This window comes from Colletotrichum abscissum, assembly GCF_030869225.1.
Source record: "Colletotrichum abscissum strain IMI 504890 chromosome Unknown Scaffold_69.1, whole genome shotgun sequence".
Taxonomy (NCBI): domain Eukaryota; kingdom Fungi; phylum Ascomycota; class Sordariomycetes; order Glomerellales; family Glomerellaceae; genus Colletotrichum; species Colletotrichum abscissum.
The window spans coordinates 134,516-156,927 of NW_026850513.1; the positions used below are offsets into that span (position 1 = coordinate 134,516).

At 55.3% G+C, this 22,412-nt stretch overlaps 8 protein-coding genes across 8 annotated transcripts; 6 read left to right on the forward strand and 2 right to left on the reverse strand.

Moving 5' to 3' along the window:
• Positions 1-712: 712 nt before the first annotated feature.
• On the forward strand, positions 713-2,457 carry CABS01_15573 (uncharacterized protein; the record flags this gene model as incomplete). Its single annotated transcript, XM_060548907.1, has 2 exons — positions 713-1,574; positions 1,772-2,457. Coding segments are annotated over 2 exons (1,548 nt in total), but the record flags the coding sequence as incomplete, so codon positions are not given.
• A 404-nt stretch (positions 2,458-2,861) lies between these two features.
• CABS01_15574 (uncharacterized protein) lies at positions 2,862-3,893 on the reverse strand (the record flags this gene model as incomplete). The annotated part of the gene is made up of 1 exon (XM_060548908.1): positions 2,862-3,893. The coding sequence occupies one exon, from the start codon at positions 3,891-3,893 to the stop codon at positions 2,862-2,864; it is 1,032 nt and encodes a 343-aa protein (XP_060391700.1).
• A 1,172-nt stretch (positions 3,894-5,065) lies between these two features.
• On the reverse strand, positions 5,066-7,690 carry CABS01_15575 (uncharacterized protein; the record flags this gene model as incomplete). Its single annotated transcript, XM_060548909.1, has 1 exon — positions 5,066-7,690. The coding sequence occupies one exon, from the start codon at positions 7,688-7,690 to the stop codon at positions 5,066-5,068; it is 2,625 nt and encodes an 874-aa protein (XP_060391701.1).
• An 888-nt stretch (positions 7,691-8,578) lies between these two features.
• CABS01_15576 (uncharacterized protein) lies at positions 8,579-8,818 on the forward strand (the record flags this gene model as incomplete). Its single annotated transcript, XM_060548910.1, has 1 exon — positions 8,579-8,818. One exon carries the CDS (start codon positions 8,579-8,581, stop codon positions 8,816-8,818), a length of 240 nt encoding a protein of 79 aa, XP_060391702.1.
• Positions 8,819-12,600: 3,782 nt separating this feature from the next.
• CABS01_15577 (WD domain-containing protein) lies at positions 12,601-13,985 on the forward strand (the record flags this gene model as incomplete). Its single annotated transcript, XM_060548911.1, has 2 exons — positions 12,601-12,936; positions 12,999-13,985. The coding sequence occupies 2 exons, from the start codon at positions 12,601-12,603 to the stop codon at positions 13,983-13,985; spliced, it is 1,323 nt and encodes a 440-aa protein (XP_060391703.1).
• Positions 13,986-14,725: 740 nt separating this feature from the next.
• Positions 14,726-16,831, forward strand: CABS01_15578 (Pro-kumamolisin; the record flags this gene model as incomplete). The annotated part of the gene is made up of 3 exons (XM_060548912.1): positions 14,726-16,460; positions 16,520-16,721; positions 16,783-16,831. 3 exons carry the CDS (start codon positions 14,726-14,728, stop codon positions 16,829-16,831), a joined length of 1,986 nt encoding a protein of 661 aa, XP_060391704.1.
• Positions 16,832-17,658: 827 nt separating this feature from the next.
• CABS01_15579 (complex 1 protein) lies at positions 17,659-18,392 on the forward strand (the record flags this gene model as incomplete). Its single annotated transcript, XM_060548913.1, has 4 exons — positions 17,659-17,715; positions 17,881-18,045; positions 18,192-18,304; positions 18,383-18,392. The coding sequence occupies 4 exons, from the start codon at positions 17,659-17,661 to the stop codon at positions 18,390-18,392; spliced, it is 345 nt and encodes a 114-aa protein (XP_060391705.1).
• Positions 18,393-19,511: 1,119 nt separating this feature from the next.
• Positions 19,512-22,324, forward strand: CABS01_15580 (uncharacterized protein; the record flags this gene model as incomplete). The annotated part of the gene is made up of 3 exons (XM_060548914.1): positions 19,512-19,523; positions 19,612-20,397; positions 20,450-22,324. The coding sequence occupies 3 exons, from the start codon at positions 19,512-19,514 to the stop codon at positions 22,322-22,324; spliced, it is 2,673 nt and encodes an 890-aa protein (XP_060391706.1).
• Positions 22,325-22,412: the final 88 nt, after the last annotated feature.

Below are 22,412 nucleotides of genomic sequence, written 5' to 3' on the forward strand. Positions count from 1 at the left end.
GCTTCAAATCAAAGCCGAAGGCGATGCCTTGAACACTGACCAATCTCTCAACTTCGCAGCACTGAAGCAGATCGATCAACTTGAAGCACATCTGACTCGGAGCTATTCCCAGAACCTAGCTCTTCTTCAGCCCTTGGAAGAGCCCTTGAAAGGTTGCTGTAGCGTTAAGTAAGTCTCACGTCCACAACCCAATCATGCGTCGTTTCTCTCGACTTGAGCTTATTTGCAAACTCGCTCTGTCTGAGACAAAACGGGCCTATCCGGCGCCGGTCGGCCGGTCGGCGTCTGACATGGTAGGTCGGGTAGGAAATCGGAACTCTTTAGATGCGGAGTAGCAATCAACGCCGGCGCGAGCTACCTACACCTTAGCGTTGGTAGGTGGGGGACCCAACGTCAGCGCCATCGTTCGCAACGGCTCCAAGCCTGGCTGCGACTTCACATGCACGTAATAGCGTCGGGGTAGCAGAGAGAGGCTGGGAGGCTTTGGAGATTCGGAGAGCTAGACATGCCAGGCAGTTCGGATAGAGGAGGGCCAAGATGGAGGGTGGGATGGAGGGGCGAAAGGGTCAGCCCGCAGCAGGATGCAACCCTGCAACCCAAGGTCATTCGGACGGAACCTTCTTTCGTTGTTTGCATATCGGCCTGCTCATCGAGACAACATCCCGGGTTCATCGTGTATAATTTCTGTCATCGTCGTCGCTAACGGAGAAAGCCAACACCATGCCCTCCTCGTCCTCGTGACAAAATCGCCGCCGGGGATCTCGACCACGTCATCAGCGTGAGGCTCAAGCCGATCAAACCCAGTCAAGAAAAGAGATCTACGCCAGCTCCCACCCTCAAAAGCATTTTCCTCGTCGAGCCTTGTAGAGAACAAGGCTGGGCGAGCAAACCCGCACCCGACATCATGCCCTTCCCAGTCCTCTCCAAAGAACCCATCCCGGGCCTGTCCCTCTCAGCAGCGGGGCTCGTCGCCCTCGCGGACCTACAGACCATCGCCAACCGTACCGCGCTGACGGGCACGTCGTCCTGGTTCGACGCACTGGTCCTCGCGCCGGGGTTGCATTATCAGCAAGCGGCCGACAGCGTCGCGGGGACCAGCGGTGCAGTCACGGCCCAGACGTCCGCTGCACTCGGCTACGGGGGTGCCGCCGCGGGAGGAGGCGGAGGAAACGGCGGTGCCGGCATCTTCGGTACGCAGGCACTGCCCGGCGGGCGGAAGAAGGATGTTAAGGTGACGAATCCGGGAATGCTGTTGTTTCTTTCCCGACTTGGGGTCCAGGAGGAACGGGCGCGGGAGAAGGATCTCAAGAGGAAGAAGCTGGCCGGCGGCGGTGGGATCGAGGCTTACGGGACCGGAGTAGTAGGAGGCGGAGGAGGCAGCGGGGAAAAGATCATCACACTCGACGTCGGCACCCTCTCCACCGGCCGGAAACGGAGCCGGGGCCGGAACCGACGCGGTCGAGCTTTTGAGCACGGTTCGGAGTGGGAGTTTGAGCGGGGGAGTCACTTGCTGTACCTCGCGAGTCCGGTTCTTACGTTTGCTGCGCTGACTATCATGATTTTACTAGCAGACTGTAAGTCTTTGTTCCAAATTTTCCAACATCTCCCATTTCCTCCTGGGTCTTTGGCTCCCCCCTTCTGCATGGTAGCCCACCTTGATCGTTCGATTTCCACCAAACCCCCTTGATCGCGATCTCTTCTCCCACAATCAACCTCAAACTAGATCTCGGTGGTGGAGTATCCTTTACAAGCCGAACTAACGCCCACAAAGGGTGGGGTCTCGCATCGATCCTAGCACTCATCACATCCCGCCTCTTAAACATCTACATTATCAAACAACGCACCCCTTCCCCTCCTCCTCCGCCGCCGGCCACTGCGTTCCTCGCTAGCAATGGCAACGGCAACGGCGGCATAGCCATATCGTCTTTACCACCAAAACTCACAGAGTACCTCATCCCCCTAACCCCCTCCCTCAAAATTCGCATGCGCGGCCCAGCAGACGACCTCGCCGCCCTGACGACAGACGCCTGGCTCCTCGCAAAGACGGCCGTGCAGGGCTACCTCGAGGCGACGGCCAAGCTGGCCGTGTACGTCGTCGCCATCTTCAGCGGCAACGTCTCGCAGGCGGGGAATTTGGTGCTGCTTGTGCTCTTGCTGGGGAGCGCGGGCTTGTTGGGGCTGAGTAACGGGTGTATGAAGGGGGTGAGGGGAAAGGGGCGCGTGGCGAGGGTGTGGCATGGTGATGATGGTGACGGGCCTGGCGGTGGACGTGGTGATGGAGCGGGAAGTGGGGGGCGGGCTGGGAGGGGGGAGATGGGGAGGACGACCAGGCCACGCGGCGGGTGGAAGGGAGATAAGGAGGAGGGGGATGGGATTGGCGATCCGGATTGGGATTCACAGGTCGGTAGGGTTGTGAGGGATTCCTATCCTTTTGAAGGGAGTGTTGAGTATTCATAGTATAGAGGGATGTGGTGAAGCTGAGGTTGATTTGAACCGTGAGTAAATGTAAACGATGCCTGTCAGACGTTGCAAAGTGTCATGGAGTTGGACTTCAGACTTGAGGTGATGTCTATGAAGGTGTATATTAAGATACTTCTACTATATGAACATCTCTCCTATATCGGAGAAGTAAGGCTGGATCGCTTAAGGCCAGAACAGAATCTCGGCTACTGCTAGTACAGAGACTGTATGCATTTGCGTATCACGACTTCCAGATAGACACTCCTCAAACTCTACCAGCCGCCATCGTGAACCCAGAAGTAGAATCTCCTCCAGGGGAAATCAACAACAAAAGAGCAGACATTTCGCCCCTTCCCTCTCTCCCATTACCTCATTATCCTCGGAAGCATCCTTTAACAGCATCACCACTCATTCACATGATAGCTCACCACCCGCCGACTAGAATTCCTTCTCCCAGCAACACGCTTAAGAGACCATGGCGCAGACGGTCGCAAATTATACTCATCCCTCTCAGCGCACCTTCTCCTCCATTCCATATTCGCCAAGATATCCCGCGCAACGCCCCACCGCCCCAGCTCACAGGCGTCCTTGAACTCCCGCTCCCGATGCACCATAACGGAAGCAGGACACCCCGCCTCGATGAGTATCCTCACAGCCTCCTCATCGCGCGTATCGCGATCAACCACAAACGCCTGCCGCTGCTGCTCCGTCATGCCGCCAGGCAAGAGGCTGTAATTCGCCTGCAGCGCGAAACCCAGAGCATTCACCCGCGTCGTCATATTGATTTTGCAGCGATTGTTTGGCTTCGGGGGCGAATCCGGGGGCGGCGGCCGGATCAGGTTGCGGTCGATGGAGCTGTGCGTCGTGCGTTGGACGTCGGCGCCTCGGTCTAGTAAGAGGCGGAGCATCGCAGTATCACGATTAAAGGCCGCCCAGTGGAGGGAGGTCAAGCATGACCCCTTAGGTTCTGGCTTGCCGTGGAGAATCTCGTTGGCTGCGAGGGACTTGTCGATGCCGTCGTTGGCGTTGATATCCGCGCCGAGGTCCAGGGCTGCGTTGACTCCTTCGGGGAACCCTCTTATTGTGGAGAGGATGAGGATGTACGAGTATAACCCGCCCGGATCTGTCTGTGAGGTCGTGCCCATGCTTGCGTTTGTGTTACGGGAGAAGTTGCTGCGCACGTGGGACTCGAGGATGGGTGTGATCAACTCCCGGAATCTGTCGTTGAGGAGGCCGAGGTAGAGATGCTCCGCGAGGGCTTGCATTTTCGGCTTTTGAGCCTCGGGCTGGAGGACGTGCTCTATGATGACGAGCAGGACCTCCGTTGGCAGGTTCTGGAAGCGGTTGCGCAGACGGCCGAGTCCGTTTGATGATCGCCATGTTGGGCGATGGAGAGGTTGGCAAGTTTGTTGCTGCTCTTGTGTATTCGTCATTTCGGTTCTATCCTATCTTGCGTACTTGCGAGATAGTGGAGAGAAAGGTAAAGGGAAAGTCTGTGATGTGAATGCGGTGGTTGTGGTGGAAGAATTAGTTGACTGCTGTATTGAATTATTCGAGACTTACTTTGTAATAAATATCCCTTTTTGGGAGATGGGTATTGAAAAACAACGAAGATGGGTAAAATGTCAAATCTTTCGGAGACGGTAAGCTTGGTGGCTGATTTGTCCAGCAAGTTAAAGTAGGTATAGTACCTTGAGGTCCTGGCTGATTCACACTCTTGAACAGTACTTGAAGGCACAAGGTAGTCATCCTCGTGATCAATAGCGCTCGACTGCTCGAAGTCTTCACCACTCTCGTCGGTTTGGTCTAGAGGCTCGTCGTGAGACTCATAGCGGTTGTACTCGAAGGTAGCTCCGCATAGTCGGGCAAGTAGTCATTCCTGGAGGGGGCGAACTGTTACCCTCGTATTCGTCCTCGATGAGGGAAAATCCGCCAAAGTCGTTGTGAGACTCGTAGTTGCGGAATGTAGATATTGCAACGAAATGCACGGAACGCTGACGAGAAGCAGGCAAGATTCAGCTTCTGTTCAATACCAGACCTACCTTTGCAAACACCTCTTTTGCTCCCAGTTAACCCTTCTGTTACAACTCTGAATTATGAAAGCATGATTTAGTCCATCGCAGACTATCAGATAGTATGAGAACTATGCAAACAGTACAGACATCCTAAAGCGTGTCCTACGAATAAAGTTCTTCGGAATATCTTGTGGACCAAAAACTCACTCGTGGCATCTTCCCAACTCTTCGTCACCGACGTCACTTCATCTTGAACATCAACTAATGCACATCGAGACAAGTGTGAAAGAGGCGTGTGGCCATTTGATTCCCTTCTGCCTATTACCCGGTAAAAACCCCATGCTAAACTCCCCCCAGTAGGCTATTTTGTCTTTTATGACTGACCAACCCCCTTTTCTACTCCACGCTTGAAAGACAAGAAATCAGGGTATATATACCGAATTCCATAACAAGACTCGCGCGCTCTTCCCTGACCACCCAATCCCTGAGCGCCTCATGAGGACCGAGTGTATCTCAAGTCCGCTGATAGAGAAAAAAAGACACAAACAAAACAAAACTCTAGTGGTATAACGAAGATGGTAAAAATATTGTTACAAAGACCGATCATTTGTCGTGCTCGGCGATTCCTCGCAGCACTTGACAATCTCGCACAGAGATCGCATGACGAGCGGATCAACCTCGTTGATCAGGTCGCCTCCGGCCATAGACCTGCCGGACCCCCCGGCACGCAACGTCGTCACGAGGTGCGCGATACACCGCGACAACCCCTGCTGCAGCTCCCGAAGGGGGACATCGGAGACCGCAGCCGAGTGTGCTGCCGGCGTCATTGTTGGCACAGCAGGAGGAGCCGGCGTTGGAATCTGACTCTGTCGTGATGCTGAACAGGTCCGGAGGCCGAGAAACATGCTGGATCGCTTCCGCAACGACTTTGGCGGCGGTGGCGATGTCGTCATGTCCTGCATCCCTTGCATGCCCTGAAGGCCGAGTAATGTGGCGGCCTTCTTGGGGATGGAGTCATCCGTGATGACGCTGCTGCTGCTGGGGCTAGCAGGTGTGGGAGGTCTCGGCTGCGACTGTGTCGTACTGTTCTGAACCATGGGCGCGAGGTAGTTGTACGCGACGATGTGGGCGTAGAGGGCGTCGCAGAGCCAATCTGACCCCTGGGGGAAGACGCTGCGAATACGGGACCACTGGGGTGGAGCAACGAGGGTAGCTGTTGACGGCGATAGGGAGGCAGAGGAGGGGAGATCGAGGTTGGAGGAGGATGCGCCGCGGGAGCAGCAGCGACGGTTGAGATTGGTAGTGCGGCGGGAGCTGAGCCAGCGCCAGCGTTTCGGAGACGCGGGCGGTGTGTCTGGGCGAAGAGCCTCCGGAGCGGCTGGTTGTCTGACCTTGCGGGAATAGCTACGGATCGTCTCGATGGAGAGGCTGGAGCAGAGAAGCGTTGTCTCGGGGAAGCATGTCACGGAGACGCGGAGAGATTCCATCACATTGGGAGGAAGAGGAATACGGCGGCTTTGGTCGTCCGAGGGAGGAGGCGGAATGTCGATCGGGTCCTCGAGCCAAGTGTATGATGTGCTAAGAGACGATGTAGGCCGAGACCTTGTTTGAGCCTGAGATCGGGGACGAGGAGTCGGTGTGGTGTATGCTCTTGAAGGGCCAGCGGCGCCGGAGCGGGAGGTCGGGCGCGGTGTCACAAGTAGAGGAGGAGCCAGGCCCTGGCGGGGAGTTGAAGTCGGCGTGTCATGCGCATCGAGGTAGCGGAACCATGGCTCCAGTTCCTCCTTGAGGTCGGAGATAATAGAGCTACGATCCGTCCCCGGCGCGACGATGTGATCGGGTTGCCTATGCCGCGAAGACGCATGCGAACGCGAACGAGACCGAGTAGAGATAGCCTTACGGGCGTCATCGGTGAATGAGACGCGGTGCTTTAGCGATGAGCAACGCGTGGGCACGGCGATGTCGACGGAGTGAAGTGAGTGAATCGAGTGCATTGAATGGCGGTTCTGCTCCTTGGCGGCAGCAGCAACGGCCGCCGCAGTAGGGTCTAGATGCAGACTCCGGGCCCGGCTGGTGGGCCGGGTGTAACCCTCAAACGGGTTGGACAGCCGGCGCGTAGTGGCTGCGGCATTGGCGCTCTTGGCCCGGGGCGGTGATTCGTTGATGGACCGGTCGCCTAGTCGGGATAGCGGCCGCACCGGCTTGATGGGTGTCAAGACGGGCGATTGGACTAGGCTCTTGCCGAGCTCGGGATGATCCGCCGGCGCGTCTGGCTCAAAGTCCATCCAGCTCTCCAAGCTTCCGTCTGCTTCACCTCCAAAGGAGACGACTCGTTTTTGCGACGAAGATGACGCGATCACGGGTTGGCTTGAGGCGGAAATGGTGGTGTCTGCAGTGAGAACAGAATGTTGGCGAATGTGCGGTGATTCGGCGGCGTCGTCTTCGCCGTCGAGGTCACCCCCGGCCATGCTAAAGGAGTCACCGCTCGAGCTTGAAGCGGCGTCTGAAATGTCATGGTGGCTCGCATCGCTGGCCGAGCTTTTCTCGTCGATAGCACCTAGAGGCTGGAATTGAGCCACTCCGTTGGGATGACATGGTGCGCCGAGGACGGAAGGAGGTTCAGCAGTGTCGTGCCAGTCGTCTTCGTCCGAGGCGAGAGCAGGCGAGGGCGCGCCGGCAGTCATGTTCTTGGCGGCGAAGATGAGGGCAGAGAACTCAAGGTCCTGGGCCAGCAGCTCCGGCAGGTTGCAGTCCATGGTAGGTTCCGCGGCTTCGGCCATGACGCCGGCTCGGATGCATAAACTCTCGGGTTGGTATCCGTAGGAGAGGTCGGTATGCGGCTGCGAACGCGTGTGATGACTGTGGTGATGGTGGTGTGGTTGAAACTGGGTTAGCAGCGGCGACGAGACAGGACGACAGATGATCGGCTGCGGGCTGAAGATGGAGCTAGAGCTAGAGCTAGATCTGGAACTTGAACTGCAGTTGGAGGAGCTGGCGTTGGAGCTGTTGCTGGAGCTGGAGGGCAGGGTCAGTGGCAAGAGGTTTTTCATGCTCCGGACGGAGCGTCTTCGCCCCAGGACCGGCGGACGGGATGTTTTAAAGGTTGTTGGAGAGATGTTCCTTGCAGGGAGGGCCTCGGTCGCGTGTGGGGCAGGGAAGGGAGCTGGAACGTCTAACGCGAACATGGGGTGCATGCCACATGGGTTGATGCTCATGCCATTGGGCGAGTCTCTGAGAGAAAAGGGGAGAACCTCCAAGAGCCAGGGGTGGTCGTTGCTCACGAGGATGCTGGCCGCTTGGGAGCTGCTCAGCCTTTAAGCTGCCAGGGCTGACGACAGGGAAGAGGATGGGAATGGGCCACGGGCGACGGGCGTGTAGCCGTGTCTGTGTACCACAATGCTCCAGCGACGATGGACACCCGACTGCTCACGTCTGTGGGCAATGGGCAGAGACGACGGAGCAGTAGGGCAGAAGAAGGGAATGTCGCTAGTAGGGATCCGAGGGAGGACCTTGTTGTTCGATTTCCACTGCTTCTATCCTGCTTCTACGAGAAGGGAATCAAGGGGGGGGGTATCCGTACGGTACGATGTAGTATATCTCACTACTCCATATACAAAAGCCGAAAGGACGATTGTATGGTCGGATCCGGGATTCCCAAAGAGGGCAGGCACTCTGTGACCGTTGGAGAGTATCCGTAGTGGAAGACTGAGAAAGGGCCCACGACGTGACGAGGGAGATGAGATGAGATGAGAAGGGGGGTGTGGCGGGAGAGAGCTCCGTCTCCGAATACCTCGAGGGTGACGGCAAGGGATCGAGAATGAGAAAGATTGCTTCCCAGAGATTGCCGGAGGGGAAAGCTGCGTATGCCGTGACACCTCGAGGGCCACAGCAACAATAATTAATCAATGTAAGTGCGATACACGTTGTCGGGCTTGCTGCACCATCTCAGACAACCGACACGGAGGGAGACTATAAGTATTCTGTAGACCGTAGGTCCGTAGGACGACCAGAATGCTGACGGCCATTGTTAGTCGTGAGAGTGAGACAAAAATTCGCCAGGCATGGTGCTTTTCGCCCTTGCGTCGTCCGCACCCCTACTGTGCATGTGTAGTTTGTACAGAGTGGCAGCCAAGGCCGTCCCTTGGCTTTGGTGTTCTTTTCTTTTCACTTCCGGGGCGTGCAGAGTCTGCGCGAACCACAGCATAGGTACCACCCGTGCCGTCCACTTTGCGTTCCGGATACCGCATGATACTTTACTCTTGCCGCAAGGCCATTGCGATTTGCGAACCAGTGAGGGAACCAGTCCAGCGGGACTCCGGAGCTCACGGGATGGAGACGCCTAGAATGGCCGGGTCAGGGGCAGCATGCCTCTTAGCGTTGCCTATTGCGAAGCGAGTAACAAACGGCAAGCATCGCGTCCCCGATTTTCGGTCCACCGAAAGAACAATTACAGCTTGGGTGTCCGGACGAAGTATGTATACATAGAGTAACCGGTATCCGTAGCCTAGATATGCTCCGTACCCGTATCGTCGGACTGTAGTCTGTCGAACAGTGGAAGAAAAAGAAGAAAAAGCAACGTAGGTGGATGTGGGCGAGGACCTCTTGCGCCTTCAATAATGCTACGCTGGTAGTGGGCTCTCTGTGCATATCTGCGCTGCATACGGCAGTTCGCTGCCACACGGTTGCAGAAGCAATATTGGTCTTATTTGGCGTCGAAGCTTGGAAGGTGGGCTGGCGTCTGATTCTGTCTGAAGCATGCTCTTCGCCTGTGAACTGTCATTAATTGTCCCGACCCGAGTGCGTGTTCATGACACATGGCCGTGTCCACCGTGACCTGTACGATGGAGGCTTAAACGGCTGCGAGATGGAGGTTGAAAGAGTTTTCTCCTCGAACGAGTTGTCACCTCCGCGAATAATATCCACCACGTTGCACTGGGGTTTCCGCAATCAAATGTTGGTGAAGCATGACACAGAAGAATCGATCACAAAATCGAGTTCCGAGGGATCGAAGCGAAGGGTCCCCAAAAGAACAGACTGGACTCCAAAAAACCGTCCAACAACCCGCGACCAACGACCAACGCGGCGGATCAGACCCCTGGCAGGCCTCAACGAAGCCCCATCGCGTATTCCATGTTAGTGCCATCGGCCCAGGGCGGCCGAGGCGTCTGTGTTGCTGCGTCTGCAGCCTGCATCTTGTATCCGTACGCAGTACTCCATATCCGCATGTGTTGGCAGGCCTTGTGCGGCGGCACGCACACGATCGTTGCAAATACAGCAGCTTGCAATGCAAACTGTAGCACAGAGGGTCCTGACATCTGCCTGAAAGGCTTGCAGTTCTGTTTCTCCTGCTATTGTCATTTCCTCTAATGACAGTATCGGTGACCACCAAGTCTCAGTAAGTGATTTCTGCGGCAGATGGCAGCTTTCTGTCTCGGCACTGCCTGCCTGAGTTTGTCCCATGTGTGTGTCTTTGGCGTGCTCATGTTTTTGTATGCAGGCTCGATATGTGGGTTGTGTATCCGTACTCCGTACAGTACGTTGTGTGTGTGTGGCAACTTGGATCGATTTGTGCGAGGGTCGTCTCTCGGCCCTCCCTTTTTTGTTGTCCCCTTCCGGATTGACTGGCCCTGGCGAGATCAACAGGAGATTGAGGGACGGCGCAGCAGACCAGCAGAGAGTTCAACCGTGATAGGATAGCGAGAGGGTCAAGTCCCTGGCATCGTGCTGTATAAACCAGGTAGACCGGCGATCTGGTTCCCTCGCCGCGCGCTCGGATGTCTGAGAGTTGGGGTAAATGAACATCGTAGTGTCGACCTTTGCTCAATTCATTGTTTCCAAGGATTATCAGCAGAACGCCTTCTGCCGTCGTCCAGTCTGACAGACTGACAATCTGTACGAAGTACGTATGTCTTGTTTCCTCGTCATTGATGATGTGAAATTGAAAGGTTGCATCGCATGCCATCTGCCGTCTTCGCAGGTCGCATGCGTCGCGCACTCTGCACAATGTTGCAATGTGTCGACGCATCCTATGTTTGCTGCTCCTCCGGCTGTTGAGAAGACAGGGCCCCAGCAGGTCATCATTGGATTAAAATGCAACGTCGATTCGTACCCTCCCCCGGCTGTTCAGGGCAGTGAGCAAGGGTCAGAGTCTGCATGGACCAGGGCATGTAAGCCCAGCAAGCTGTCCCTGGACAAATTTGAAATTGACAGCCCAGAGCCAACCAACTTGAGAGATCGCGACTACGTACGCGTTTCTGGATGGAGCAGTCGAAGAGTCGGAGGGCGGCTGGCAATCTTGTGACGGGTTGATGACCTGCTTTGGACAATCGTCATCTACCAAACAAGAGGATCGTGAGGGACGCAATGGGTCCGCAGGCTCCCTTGCCCTCGTCTCGTCTCAAATTCCAGAAGGGGCGCCATTGCTGATGTCGTTGCCCTATCAAGCGAGGCATGTGAGGTACTCTGCAGATTACCGGCATATTGAATCAGTGAATCAGGACCGAGCACAGGTATTCGTACGTGCAAGGCAACGGCTGAAAGCTTGGGTATCCGTAGCAGATTGCGGGATGCTTCGATCCCCAACTGTCAAGAATCAAGCGGCAGTAACCTGCAGGCCTCCTGTTGGCGAGATGCAGATGAATTGTGATTGTATCATGGATGCAGATGTCAGATGCAGCCGGGGCGTCACGTCAGACGGATGCCCGAGACCCAAAGCACAGAGCTGACTAGATAGCCGGCGATCTTTTGATGAAAAAGAAAGGACTGGCGCATGGCGGTGAGTGATACGAACAGGAGGCGGTTGAGGCGGTATCAAGCATGTAAGACAACAGGAAGCTCAAACTTCAGAGTCTTGCTTCGTTGGTGGCTTGTGAAAGCGAAGGATTGTCTATAGGTAGTAGATTCCCCGCTAGAAACCAAGGTTGAAGGGTGGAACTGGAAGAGATTGGCGAATCAAGACAACAGAGTGTGGAGTCTGAGACAGGCTTCGTGGCGTCTGCTACGCAGTAGAGGGGCGAAAGGAGAGACATGTCTTGTGAAAAAAACATGGCATGGACAGATGAAGTTGAAGTGGTGTCGTTTGATGGTTGGCGATGATGTTGCAAATTCACGGCGTGCAGGAAGTAAGGGAGCTCCAGCTTAGCTGCACCTGCCAAGTTGAAGCTGCTGCCCTGTGCGCTCCTTCCCTCCCATAAGCCAGACCGCGTGGAGACCGTTGTTAGTGTCTCTAGGGAGAGCAGTTGGCGTTCTGAGAGCTCCTTCTCTGCTGTAAGGGTGAGTTAGTGGCTGAATTATAGGCAAGCTACAGGTCAACCCCCTCCGTGGCGCCTGCGCGAGACAACGTCTAGTGGCCATCGGTTGTTAGCGTATCTTCTAGCTGCTCTATTCGCACTATCAACTGCACTGCATGACTGCCAATAGGCCCTTGGCGACCTGAACCCAGGGGGCCGCTTCCGTGGTGGGGCCGTTTCTCGATTGCTATCGATAACGCACCTCGGGAAAAGTGGATTCGAATTTTTTCATCGTTCTTCTCAATGCGACGTGCAGCCGGGTCTTCAGCCTCATCACATCTCAAGCTCAACTTCTCATTATCAACTTTCTTAAGTCTGATATTTGGCTTTTCCAGTCTCAACGCCACAAGCACACCAGTGTGTCATAGACGACTCGAAGAAGGAAACGTTGCTTGGTACTAACGCCAGGCATTGGTCCTGTACTTTCGCTCCCGCCCTGGCTCTTGCTCTGCCTCTCGCGTTCGCACTTTGAAAACCTGGAGAGATCTGAGTCTAGTATCAAGCCCTTCAACGTGCTTTCCAAGACTCGATACCCTACTTCGCCTCGACGGATCGACGCCACGCCCATCTCGCAACCTCGTGGCACTGATTCACTTCCCGAGCACGAGGACAAAGTCTTGTTCACCTCGTGGCTCTAGGCATCGTCGGCTTCCATTTTCGAACCCTGCCGTCGATTCGCCTGGTCTCTTTCACCCCTTGCGTTCTCTCAGCCGAGCATCCGGAGTCACAGCCGCTCTCGGATAATCTCTACAGTCTCGGATTCCGACGAGCCCGCGGCCTATTCGGCCTTTACCACCTCTTCCCTATACCGCCTCTCTGTCACTCACCCCTCCACCATGTTATCGGAAGAACTCTACTCCTGTATCTGCGGCCCGCCTATCGCGGCAAACACGGCCGTATCCAAAGATATCGGCATCTACGCCCATACTCTTAGCCCCAGCTACACCGTCAAGTCAACTCTCAAGAGAAGTGCTACCCCGGCCCACTGCTTAGCTATCAGTGACTCGCATGTCTTTGCCGCCCAGCACGAAAAGTCCCAGGTTCACGTCTACTCAAGATCGCGGGGCATCCAAGAAACAGTCGTTACCTTTCCAGAACGCATTCGGAGCTTGGCGTTGATTGACGATGTCTTGGCGTTAGGCACCTCCGAGGGCAGGTTGATCCTGTGGGAGGTAAACATTTCCTATTCCCGGATGCAATTCCAAACGTCTTGTTGTGGCTAACGAAACAACAGACATGCACTGGTCGCCAGCTGGTCACACCACCTTGCCACGTCCAAGCCGTTTCGTGTCTGGCCGTCACGCCCTATCACATCCTTACAGGCTCCGAAGATTCCAACATTCATGTTTGGACAATCTCCCGTCTGCTAGAGCTAGATGCTTCTGTGGAGAGCGAGCCGGACCGTACGCTCGCCAACCACAGGGCTGCCATCACATCGCTCGCTGTCAGTGGCAGTGTCAACCCGGAAACCAACATTTGCGTCTCGTCCAGCAAAGACAAGACTTGCATCATCTGGAATTATCAAACGGGCGATGTTCTACGTACACTATTGTTCTCCACGGCTCCGCTGTGCGTTTCCATGGATCCCTGCGGTCGTGCCGTCTTCGTTTCATCTGAGGACAGGGCTCTCTACCTCGTAGAGCTCTTCGGTGAGAAGCCGCTCATTGGTCCGAATAGCACTGAATCATCGTCGACTGTCGTTCAAGTCAATTCACCGATTGGAGTTGCTGATGAAGATGCTGGTTCGGCTTTGTGCTTGGCACCAAACCATGATGGCACAACAATCTTATCCGGTCATGCAAAAGGCAAAATCTTGCAATGGCAGCTGGCCGAAAACGGTCACCCCACAGAGTTGACAGACCTCAATGCCTCTGTGACGAACTTGGTGTTTCCGCCATTGCTGAAAACACCTCGACCCACAAAAGCTGTTGCAGTTGTCAAGCCCACTCAGACCGAGCGGCAATTCACCTTTACATCTCAACTAAACACAAGTCTCGAACAAGAGACGAGATTCGGCAAGATGCTCAATGGCTTTGGCTTGCCTGATGATGCGCTCGAGGCCGCCATTCTTTCGTTCCAGGAGTCTCATGCACAACAATGTGCCACGGATGAAGAGGCTCAGCAAGAGACTGAAGAGTTGTGGGATATTATTAACGAGCAACGGGCGCTACACAAGCTGGCTATGCAGCCGTATCACGAAGCCAAATCATCTCATACCTGAGAGCGTTTCATCTTTCCTTCACCCAAAACCAGACGGCGGCTCGAGCCTTCAATTGACCTTATCCAAACTTTTGTTTTCCTCCTTCCAATTCTCCTTGTCTTCGCCTCTCGAGTCATTTGAGGAATTGCATCGGAACCAAATCCATCTTGAGCAGAAGAATCCGTGAAAGCTTGATGATTCGTCTCGCATGACCAGCACGAATCGGCCACGAATCATCTTTGTTTAGCAAACGACTAGAACCCGTCCTGATGGGGTGGTCCGGACCTATATGAGACGATTGTTTGGGGTACCTCGCGCCTCAAAGCTTAACCTTCGGCTATCGGCTTGTTGTTGATCAATCTTTCATACAACTTCCCGATATGAGGCCAGCCTGGCGAGCCGCGAAGAGATTCCTCGAACCGGGGTCCGGGGGGGTAAGAAACTGCACTTGTCAGAGGTGTTCCCGTCTTTGCCACAGGATCCCATGCGCTCAGGCTGCCGTTCACCCAAGTGTTCGTTTTGGGTTGTCACCACCAGACAAACAGCCCACAGGATCCTATTGAAACCGGTTTCGCATTCGTCAGGTCTAGAGCTGCTACCTTGCGTCAGTGGGGTTCGTCATGACTGGACGACAGCTACTAAAATATCAACAAATAGCCAGCCTTGTCGCTCGGTTCTTCTGACTTAGGTTCGATTCGTTGTGTGAAGTGAGAGAGTAGAGAGGAAGCCGTTTGACGACGAAAACGACCCCAAGATACACGATGAAGTTGAGCGCTGTAGCCACCCTCTTCACCGCCCTTGCGGCGGTGACCATTGCAAACCCGGTGACACGGTCGCACAGCCACGTCGTGCACGAGGAGAGGCATCCCGCGCGAAGAGAATGGGCCAAGAATCACAAACTACACACTATGGCCAGGCTGCCAGTACGGATTGGTCTTGCACAGTCAAACCTTCACCGCGCAAACGAGTTCATGAACGATGTGGCTCACCCCGACTCGCCCAACTACGGCAAACATTGGACCCATGATGAAATCGCCGAAATGTTTGCACCGAAGCAGGAGTCCATTGCTCTGGTCATGCAATGGCTTGAGAGCGAGGGCATCCACCGGAGTCGTGTCGAGCTCACAAGAGGTCGCAGCTGGATCCAATTCAACGGGACAGTAGGCGAGATGGAGCGGCTCTTGAAGACCGAGTACCACATGTACAAGCACGAACAAGGTCACAAGCACGTGGCTTGCGACAAGTACCACGTTCCGGAGCATTTGGTTCAGCATATCGACATGATCACGCCGACGGTTCACTTTGACCAGCGCATTGGAGAGCAAAGGAAGAACACCAAGCATGATCTGGAGGAGCACCACATCGAAGAGCTCAAGAAGCGGCAACTCAGGAAGCGCGAGCTCGCCAAGCGAGACGTTGCTACTGGCGGCAAGAACCCGGCCATTCAGGGCAGCCCAGACAGCGGCTTCGGACCCAAGCAGGGCGCGGTTGTCATGAACGCCCTCATGGATCTCAACCAGTGCGACTCCATGATCACTCCGGACTGCCTGCGGGCGCTCTACGCAACCCCTCCCGGGTCGCTCAAGTCGTCCAACAACACCCTCGGCATCGTCGAGTACACGCCCCAAGCATTCCTTCAGTCGGATCTGGATATGTACTTCAACGAATTTGAGCCTCGTGCGAAGGGACAGGGCCCCATTGTCAGCCTCGTCGGGAACGCCGTAGTACAGACCACAAACCAGAGCTTCCGCTTCAATGGCGAGTCTGCGCTCGATCTTGAGTTTGCCATGGCCATGATCCACCCTCAAACGACAACTCTGTACCAGGTCGGTGACCTCAACCAGGGTGCCAGCTTCAACAACTTTCTCGATGCGATTGATGGCAGCTACTGCACTTTCCAAGGTGGCGGTTCCAAGGATCCCAACATTGACGGGCAATACAGCCAAAAGGTCTGCGGCTCCGTCCCCATGGTCAACGTCATCTCCACAAGTTACGGTTTCAACGAGGCGGATCTCGGCAAGAAGTACGTCGAGCGCCAGTGTGCCGAGTACATGAAGCTCGGCCTGGCGGGCGTCACAGTACTCTACTCTTCTGGTGACTCTGGTGTTGCCGGTAACGGCAAGCAGTGCATCGACACTCAGACTGGTGCATACAACGAGGGCCAGCAGGGTATCTTCAATCCTTCGTTCCCCGGCGGCTGCCCTTGGGTTACCTCCGTTGGTGCTACTCAAATTTTGGAGGGATCGACGGTCCATACCCCTGAGAGCGCCTGCCAAAAGGCCATCTTCTCTGGTGGAGGTTTCTCCAACGTCTTCGCAATTCCCGACTACCAAAAGAAGATGATGGAGCAGTACTACGCAAAGAACGCGCCGCCGTATGGTGCAGATCGGTACAACAACTCCAAAACGGTGCGAGGTTTCCCGGACATTTCTGCCAATGGCGCCAACTATGTCACTGCCGTCAACGGCAAGTTCTCGCTCTCTTTCGGCACATCAGGTGAGACATTCGACTTCCAAATTCCAGTATCTGTTCGGCAAGAACTAACTTACTCGCAGCGTCGGCACCTGTTGTTGGGTCAATTGTCAACATGATCAACGAGAAGCGTATTGAGGCGGGCAAGAAGCCTGTCGGCTTTATCAATCCCACGCTCTACGCTCACCCTGAGATTCTCAACGACGTGACCAACGGCGACAATCCAGGCTGCGGTACTAAGGGCTTTTCCGCCGTGGCAGGATGGGATCCCGTCACCGGCATGGGGTAAGTACCTTCTTCGCCCTGGTCAAGATTTTACAAGCCATCAACTAACAGACGCAACTAGAACACCTAATTACCCTGAGATGGAGAAGCTATTCATGAGCCTACCCTAATTTCAAAATAATGGCCGCGCCATAGTAGTGGCGTCTGGCGGCGCAAGGAACATACTTACCACACACACAATGTCATATATATAGTGCTCCTCAAGAGGCATATATCAAAGACGCGGGACATTTTTTCTTGCCCAACCCCCCTTTTTGTGGCCGCGCAGTGTAGAACTGGTCAGCTGCAGGGTCAGGATACCAGGAACGAGGGGGCAAGGCATTGTAGATTATAAGCATTAATAGAGGTACTTTACAAACACATCGCAAATGTGTAGTTTGTGATGTCTGTGATGGAGGAGGTTCTGAAATGGCCTGTCGTGGTGCAAAATGGGATAAACTATGCATAGCTAGAATTGAAATTCATGCTGTAAATCAACCTCCAGACTGATCCCAATTGCGTTGGTAGAAATCTCACTAAACCAAATGGTGATGAATCGATTGCTCATTGTTTCGGCCACGTTCACTTTGGTGCTTGATGAAAACTAGAGGTACAAGGCGAGATCGGCCACCCGGCACATTGGGAGCGGCTTAGACAGCGGATTAGTAAAATGCCGCGCCCCGAAAGGGCCGCTAAGGCTAAACGCCGAGCGGGAGGAGAGAAACCGCGTTTGCATCATAGGTCCGTTTCCCGCCCCGAAACCTCGAGAAATAATTCCCATTTGCGCCTCCTTCACTGCCCGAGAGCTATTATTTTTTTTTTTCTTTCTCTCGCAACCGCACCTCACGACGACACACCCCAGCAGAACTTCCCACGAAGTCCTCTTAAAGCCACCGATAGGTCTTTTTTTCCTCCCGCACGGGGCACCGCATTTAAGTACACGAAAAGCGCATTCACGATGGCGACGGCGATACAAGCTCTCAAGGGCGATGCGCCGCAGCAGGCTCGGTCTTTGGTATGTAGAAAACGACGGGGCAACTCTCCCAGGATTCCTCCCGACTGCATACATGCTTGTGACTCTGTTATCCATTTGACTTCGAAAGATCCAGATGCCAAGACGTTGCGTCGAAAACGCCTGAAGAAGAGCTTTTGCTAACAGTATTCTTTGCGACAACTGTAGTACCGCCAGCTGTTGAAGACGGGCGAACAGTTTGCGACCTACAACTTCCGCGAGTACGCGAAGCGACGGACGAGGGATGCTTTCAGAGAGCACCAGAAGGTCGAGGACCCGCGGCAGGTGCAGGAGTTGATTCAAAAGGGGATTAAGGAGCTTGAGAAGCTCAAGGTTAGTGGGCTCTGTGTCTCCTCACGAAACTCCACCTTCCCGTTCTCGTCGAAGGGGCGTTTTTGGGGTGACGACTAGGGATGGGGAGGACGAGGGACGGGATTGCCCGGAGGTAATAGAGAACGAGCTAACACTTTTGGAAACAGAGGCAAGCCGTTGTCAACCAGTTTTACAAGTTTGATCGGTTAGTAGTCGAGGGCGGCGCCGCTGGCAAGCAAAAGGGCAACAAGGGCGATATTGTCAGACAAACGGAGCATGGGTGAGTTTCTCCTCTAGATCTACTTTCTAAGGGACAATAGCTTGGGTAATTAGAAACTGACTTTTGATGGCTCTACAGTTTCGACTAAACAGCGCAACTCCTCGGATTGTGGAGCGAAAGTCCAACTTAATAACGTCGCGAGCTCAACGGAACAATGACTCGGGATCTTTTCCTGTACAATATACTCAAACGGGGGGGCCGGAAGACAAGAAAAAAAAACGGCGGAAAGATCGGGGTGTATGACCATCAAAAGGGGGCGAGGAGGAGTCAAGAGATTCTCTCAACTTTATGAAAGAAAGGGGTAGGGACCGGCGCGGCGGCAATTACTCCCCCAAATGAAATGCACTCCTCTCTGGAGTGTTGACTTCTTTTTTTATAATCTCCAACCAGGGCTTTTATTTTTGGGAGCATATAGATATGGCAATGGCGTTTCTATGACTGAGGCCTGTCGTTCTCGGGACTGTGGACGGCGGGATAGCATGGTTTTTGTCCGTTGCGTTCGAATCCTGGCTGTAACTTTGTCAGGAGTGTGTCATTCTTGTCTGCCAAGTAAGCCTTCCGTTCGACTCGTATGCGAGTACTATCGAGGTCGATGGTCTCCCTAGTTTTGCAAGTGGCTGCGGGAGTACGCGTTGATAGGAACTGAGGGATCATATCCCACTCACTATGCAAAAATCTCACTCAAAGAAGCTTGGAACTGTGAGGCACATATATCGAACAACCAAGCTGGAGAAAAGCATTGTTGATGTCCTCCTGATTACTCACGGTACAGGTCCTTGTTGAATTCCACACCGAGGTCTCAGCAATCAACTCTCGGTGAACTCGGTAAGCTGACTAAGCAAAACTGTCCTCGCGCTTGCCGTCTTTAGAGTTCGCGACGAGGCTGCGTCTCTGGGTGGAGCCAATCCACGGCAGTCTACAGCGACGGTAGCTCAATCATCAGCGAAACCACATAGCGTCCGCGCGCGTCGCATCAATTCGCATCAATTATTTGCAACTTGAGGTGCACATTGCTTTCTTGTCATAGCCGTTAGCCTGCGCCCACGAAGTCATTGTCATTCGAGTCCAGAATTTGTGGACCATCGTCACGAATCAACCAGAGCTCCGTCGCTGCGCGCGCGACCCTGCATCATTTGGAATTGGACCAGCTTCGAACCCCTCTTGGATACTGTGACCGCGTCCGCCGCTTCGAAACCCTGTTTTCACAATGGCGCCAGGAGTAAGTTCTGTCAAGTGGATATTTGGGCTCAAGTCGAGATTGCCTTGCAACCAGTGGCAAGTAAGTCTAACACAGTGACTCTCGATAGACTCGACGCGCGAATCGTAGCGGATACACCGAACACGATGACTTTGAAGGTCTCCCCGTGCGCCAATGGCGCCAGGAATGGGTGAGCGTCGAGCCCCCCGCGCCCGCCGAGACGACGCAGAAGAACGACATCTGGGACGTCGAGCTCCCCTGGGGCATGCCCAAGGACGCGGGTCTCCTGCCCCAGCACAGCCAAGACCTCCTCCGCGCCGCGCGATCGGGTGTCCTCTACAAGAGGCCCGCGCCGACCGAGGAGGAAGAGGCCGAGACCGACGCCGTGCCCGACAAGCCGGAGAAGAAGGAGGACGAGGCGGAGACCAAGGGCTTCCAGATCAAGGTGTGGAAGCAGATCAACCGCAACTCGGAGGGTTCTCCCGTCTCGCACCTGGCCAAGCGCAGGAAGGGCACCGTCACGATCTCGTCCAAGACGGTCTCGAGCCAGGTTCCCGGCGCGACGGTGACCAAGGCTACTGTGCGACGAGTCGATGCCGCAGGAAACCCGTATACGCAGGAGATTACGCTGCAGGAGGGCCAGGCAGTCGAGGGCGAGATCATCTCGACGACGGTCGTGGCCGTCGCGGCCGTCGATCCTGCGCAGCAAGCGCCGCAGCGCGTCCGGCGACCACCGCCACCTAAGAAGAAGAACAAGCCTGGTCCGGGACGCGGTCGCAAGAAGAAGATCTTGCCTTTGCCTGCGCCGGCGGTGCCTGGCGCACCGGCTGCTGCGCCTCCAGTAGAAGGTGCTCCTGCAGCTCCCAAAGTTGAGGGAGCGGATGGGACGGACCCTGTAAGTTTACCGCACTCCCTGTACTGAGAGCATGTGACTGATCGGTTTCTAGGCTGTCAAGCAAGAGCGGGAGGACTCGAACAACCCCGATAGCGAGATGGCTGACAATGACGACGACGACGGCGACGACGATGATGGTGATGATGGCGATGACGGCGACGAGGAGCAGCGCGATGGTGAGAACACGGATAGCCAGGACCAGGAAATGACCGACGCATCTCCATCTGTGCCCACGCCGAGTGTTGACACAACGGCAGAATTCACCGACCCCGAATCACCAGTGCCAAAACGCGCTGCGCCGTTGGCAAATCCCGTCAACCTCGCGCCTCCCAACATACACCTGGCAAACTCCTCTCCCAAGGGCAGCCCTCTCAAGAACGTAGTCTTGCCGTCCCCCACAGAGCCACCAGCTCAGTTTTCATCTATTTCAGAAGCATTGGTGCCCCCGACAGCGCCAAAGAGCGAGCCTGTGCAGGCTGACATGCCTATGGGTGATGGACCTGAGCCCCCGAAAGAGCCGTCTCCGCAGCCTCCCACTGAATCAGTGGATTCGCTTCTGCCTGATCAGCTACCTCTTGCCGACAACTCAACAGAGCTCCAGGATGCATCGACAGCACTCCCGCCTGCCGAAAAGGTGGGCGACATCGTCTCCCCCATGGCCGAGACAAGATCAACCTTTTCGTTGGCGACGACTGCAGAGACCGATGCTTCGGGTACCAGGTTAGAAAGCGGTGACCAAACCGTGGCGTCAAATGAAGCTGCACAAGACTCGATGATGCTAGACGCTCCCGAGGAACGTCAGCCCTCTCCGGTCCCCGAGGCTCCGAGGGCCCCTGAGATTCCAGGGCTTTCTGAAGCTCTCTCAGCCTCGGAGGCACCGCCGCCTCCTGTCGAGGAGCCAGCACCTCTTGTCGTGGAGGAGATTTCTGAAAAGAAGGAAGAAAGCCCCATTGTTCCGCCAACTAGCGCTGCTGAACCTTCCGTTCCGATTGCTGAGGTTGAGCCAGTGGCACCTGTGGTCGAGGAGATGCCACTTGCGCCCCCAATCCCTGAACAATCCACAGAAGCTGTCGTGTCACCGGCAAAGTCTCCCGTTAAATCGCCATTGAAGTCGCCAGTAATTCCGGCAGCGGAGTCACCAGTCAAATCACCCGCTCCCGCGTTGGAACCCCCAGCTCCCTTGGAGCCTCCTATTGTTGAGCCTGCCGATATCCCACTAGAGATTCCAGTCGAAGTACCCATTGAAGCTCCCGTTGAGGAGTCGGCTGCGTTGCCGCCGCCAGCACCCCTCGAGCCCCCAGTCGAGCCTTCCGTAGCCCCGTTGGCGGAGATTCCGGTTGAGATTCCTGTCGAGGTCTCTGCCGACGTCGCAATGGAGGAGGTACCGGCCGATCTTCCCGCAGAGAAACCCATCGAGACATCAATCGAAGTTCCAGCCGTCGAGATCCCGACCGCCGAACCTGAGTCGATCCCGCCAGCGCCTGCCGAAGTGCAAATGGTGCCGGAAGACGACGGCCCGGATCTGCTTGCCGGTTTGGAGACGGAGCTTGATCGCCAAGCCGAGATTAGCAAGTCCCCACTTCCCGAACCGCCTGCGGCCCCGCATCCGGAGCCAGCGGAGCTCCCTGAGATTGCCAACCCGGTGCCATTGCCCGAAGTCCCGCCCATCGAGCCTGAGAAGCCCGCACAAGAGCCAACAGAGGCGGCGGCGGCCACTGAGAATGCTCGGGTCCCAGAGGTCTCAGAAGTTGCAGAGGCAGAGGCGGTCCCTGCTGTAGCTGCTCCCTCGGTTTCGGAACCGGCACCGGCTGAGGAAGCTGCCGCGCCCACGGAGACGCCAGCTGCAGAGACAGCATCCACGGAGGAGCCAGAGAAAAAGGCGGAGGAGAGCTCGACTGATGCCGTTGTACCTGCAGCCGATGCCTAGTTTGCGTTTGCTAAAGTGGATTTGTCGAGGTACACTACTTGTCCGGGGGTGTTGGAAGCTATCGGTGTTTGACAAGGCGTAAAAGGAG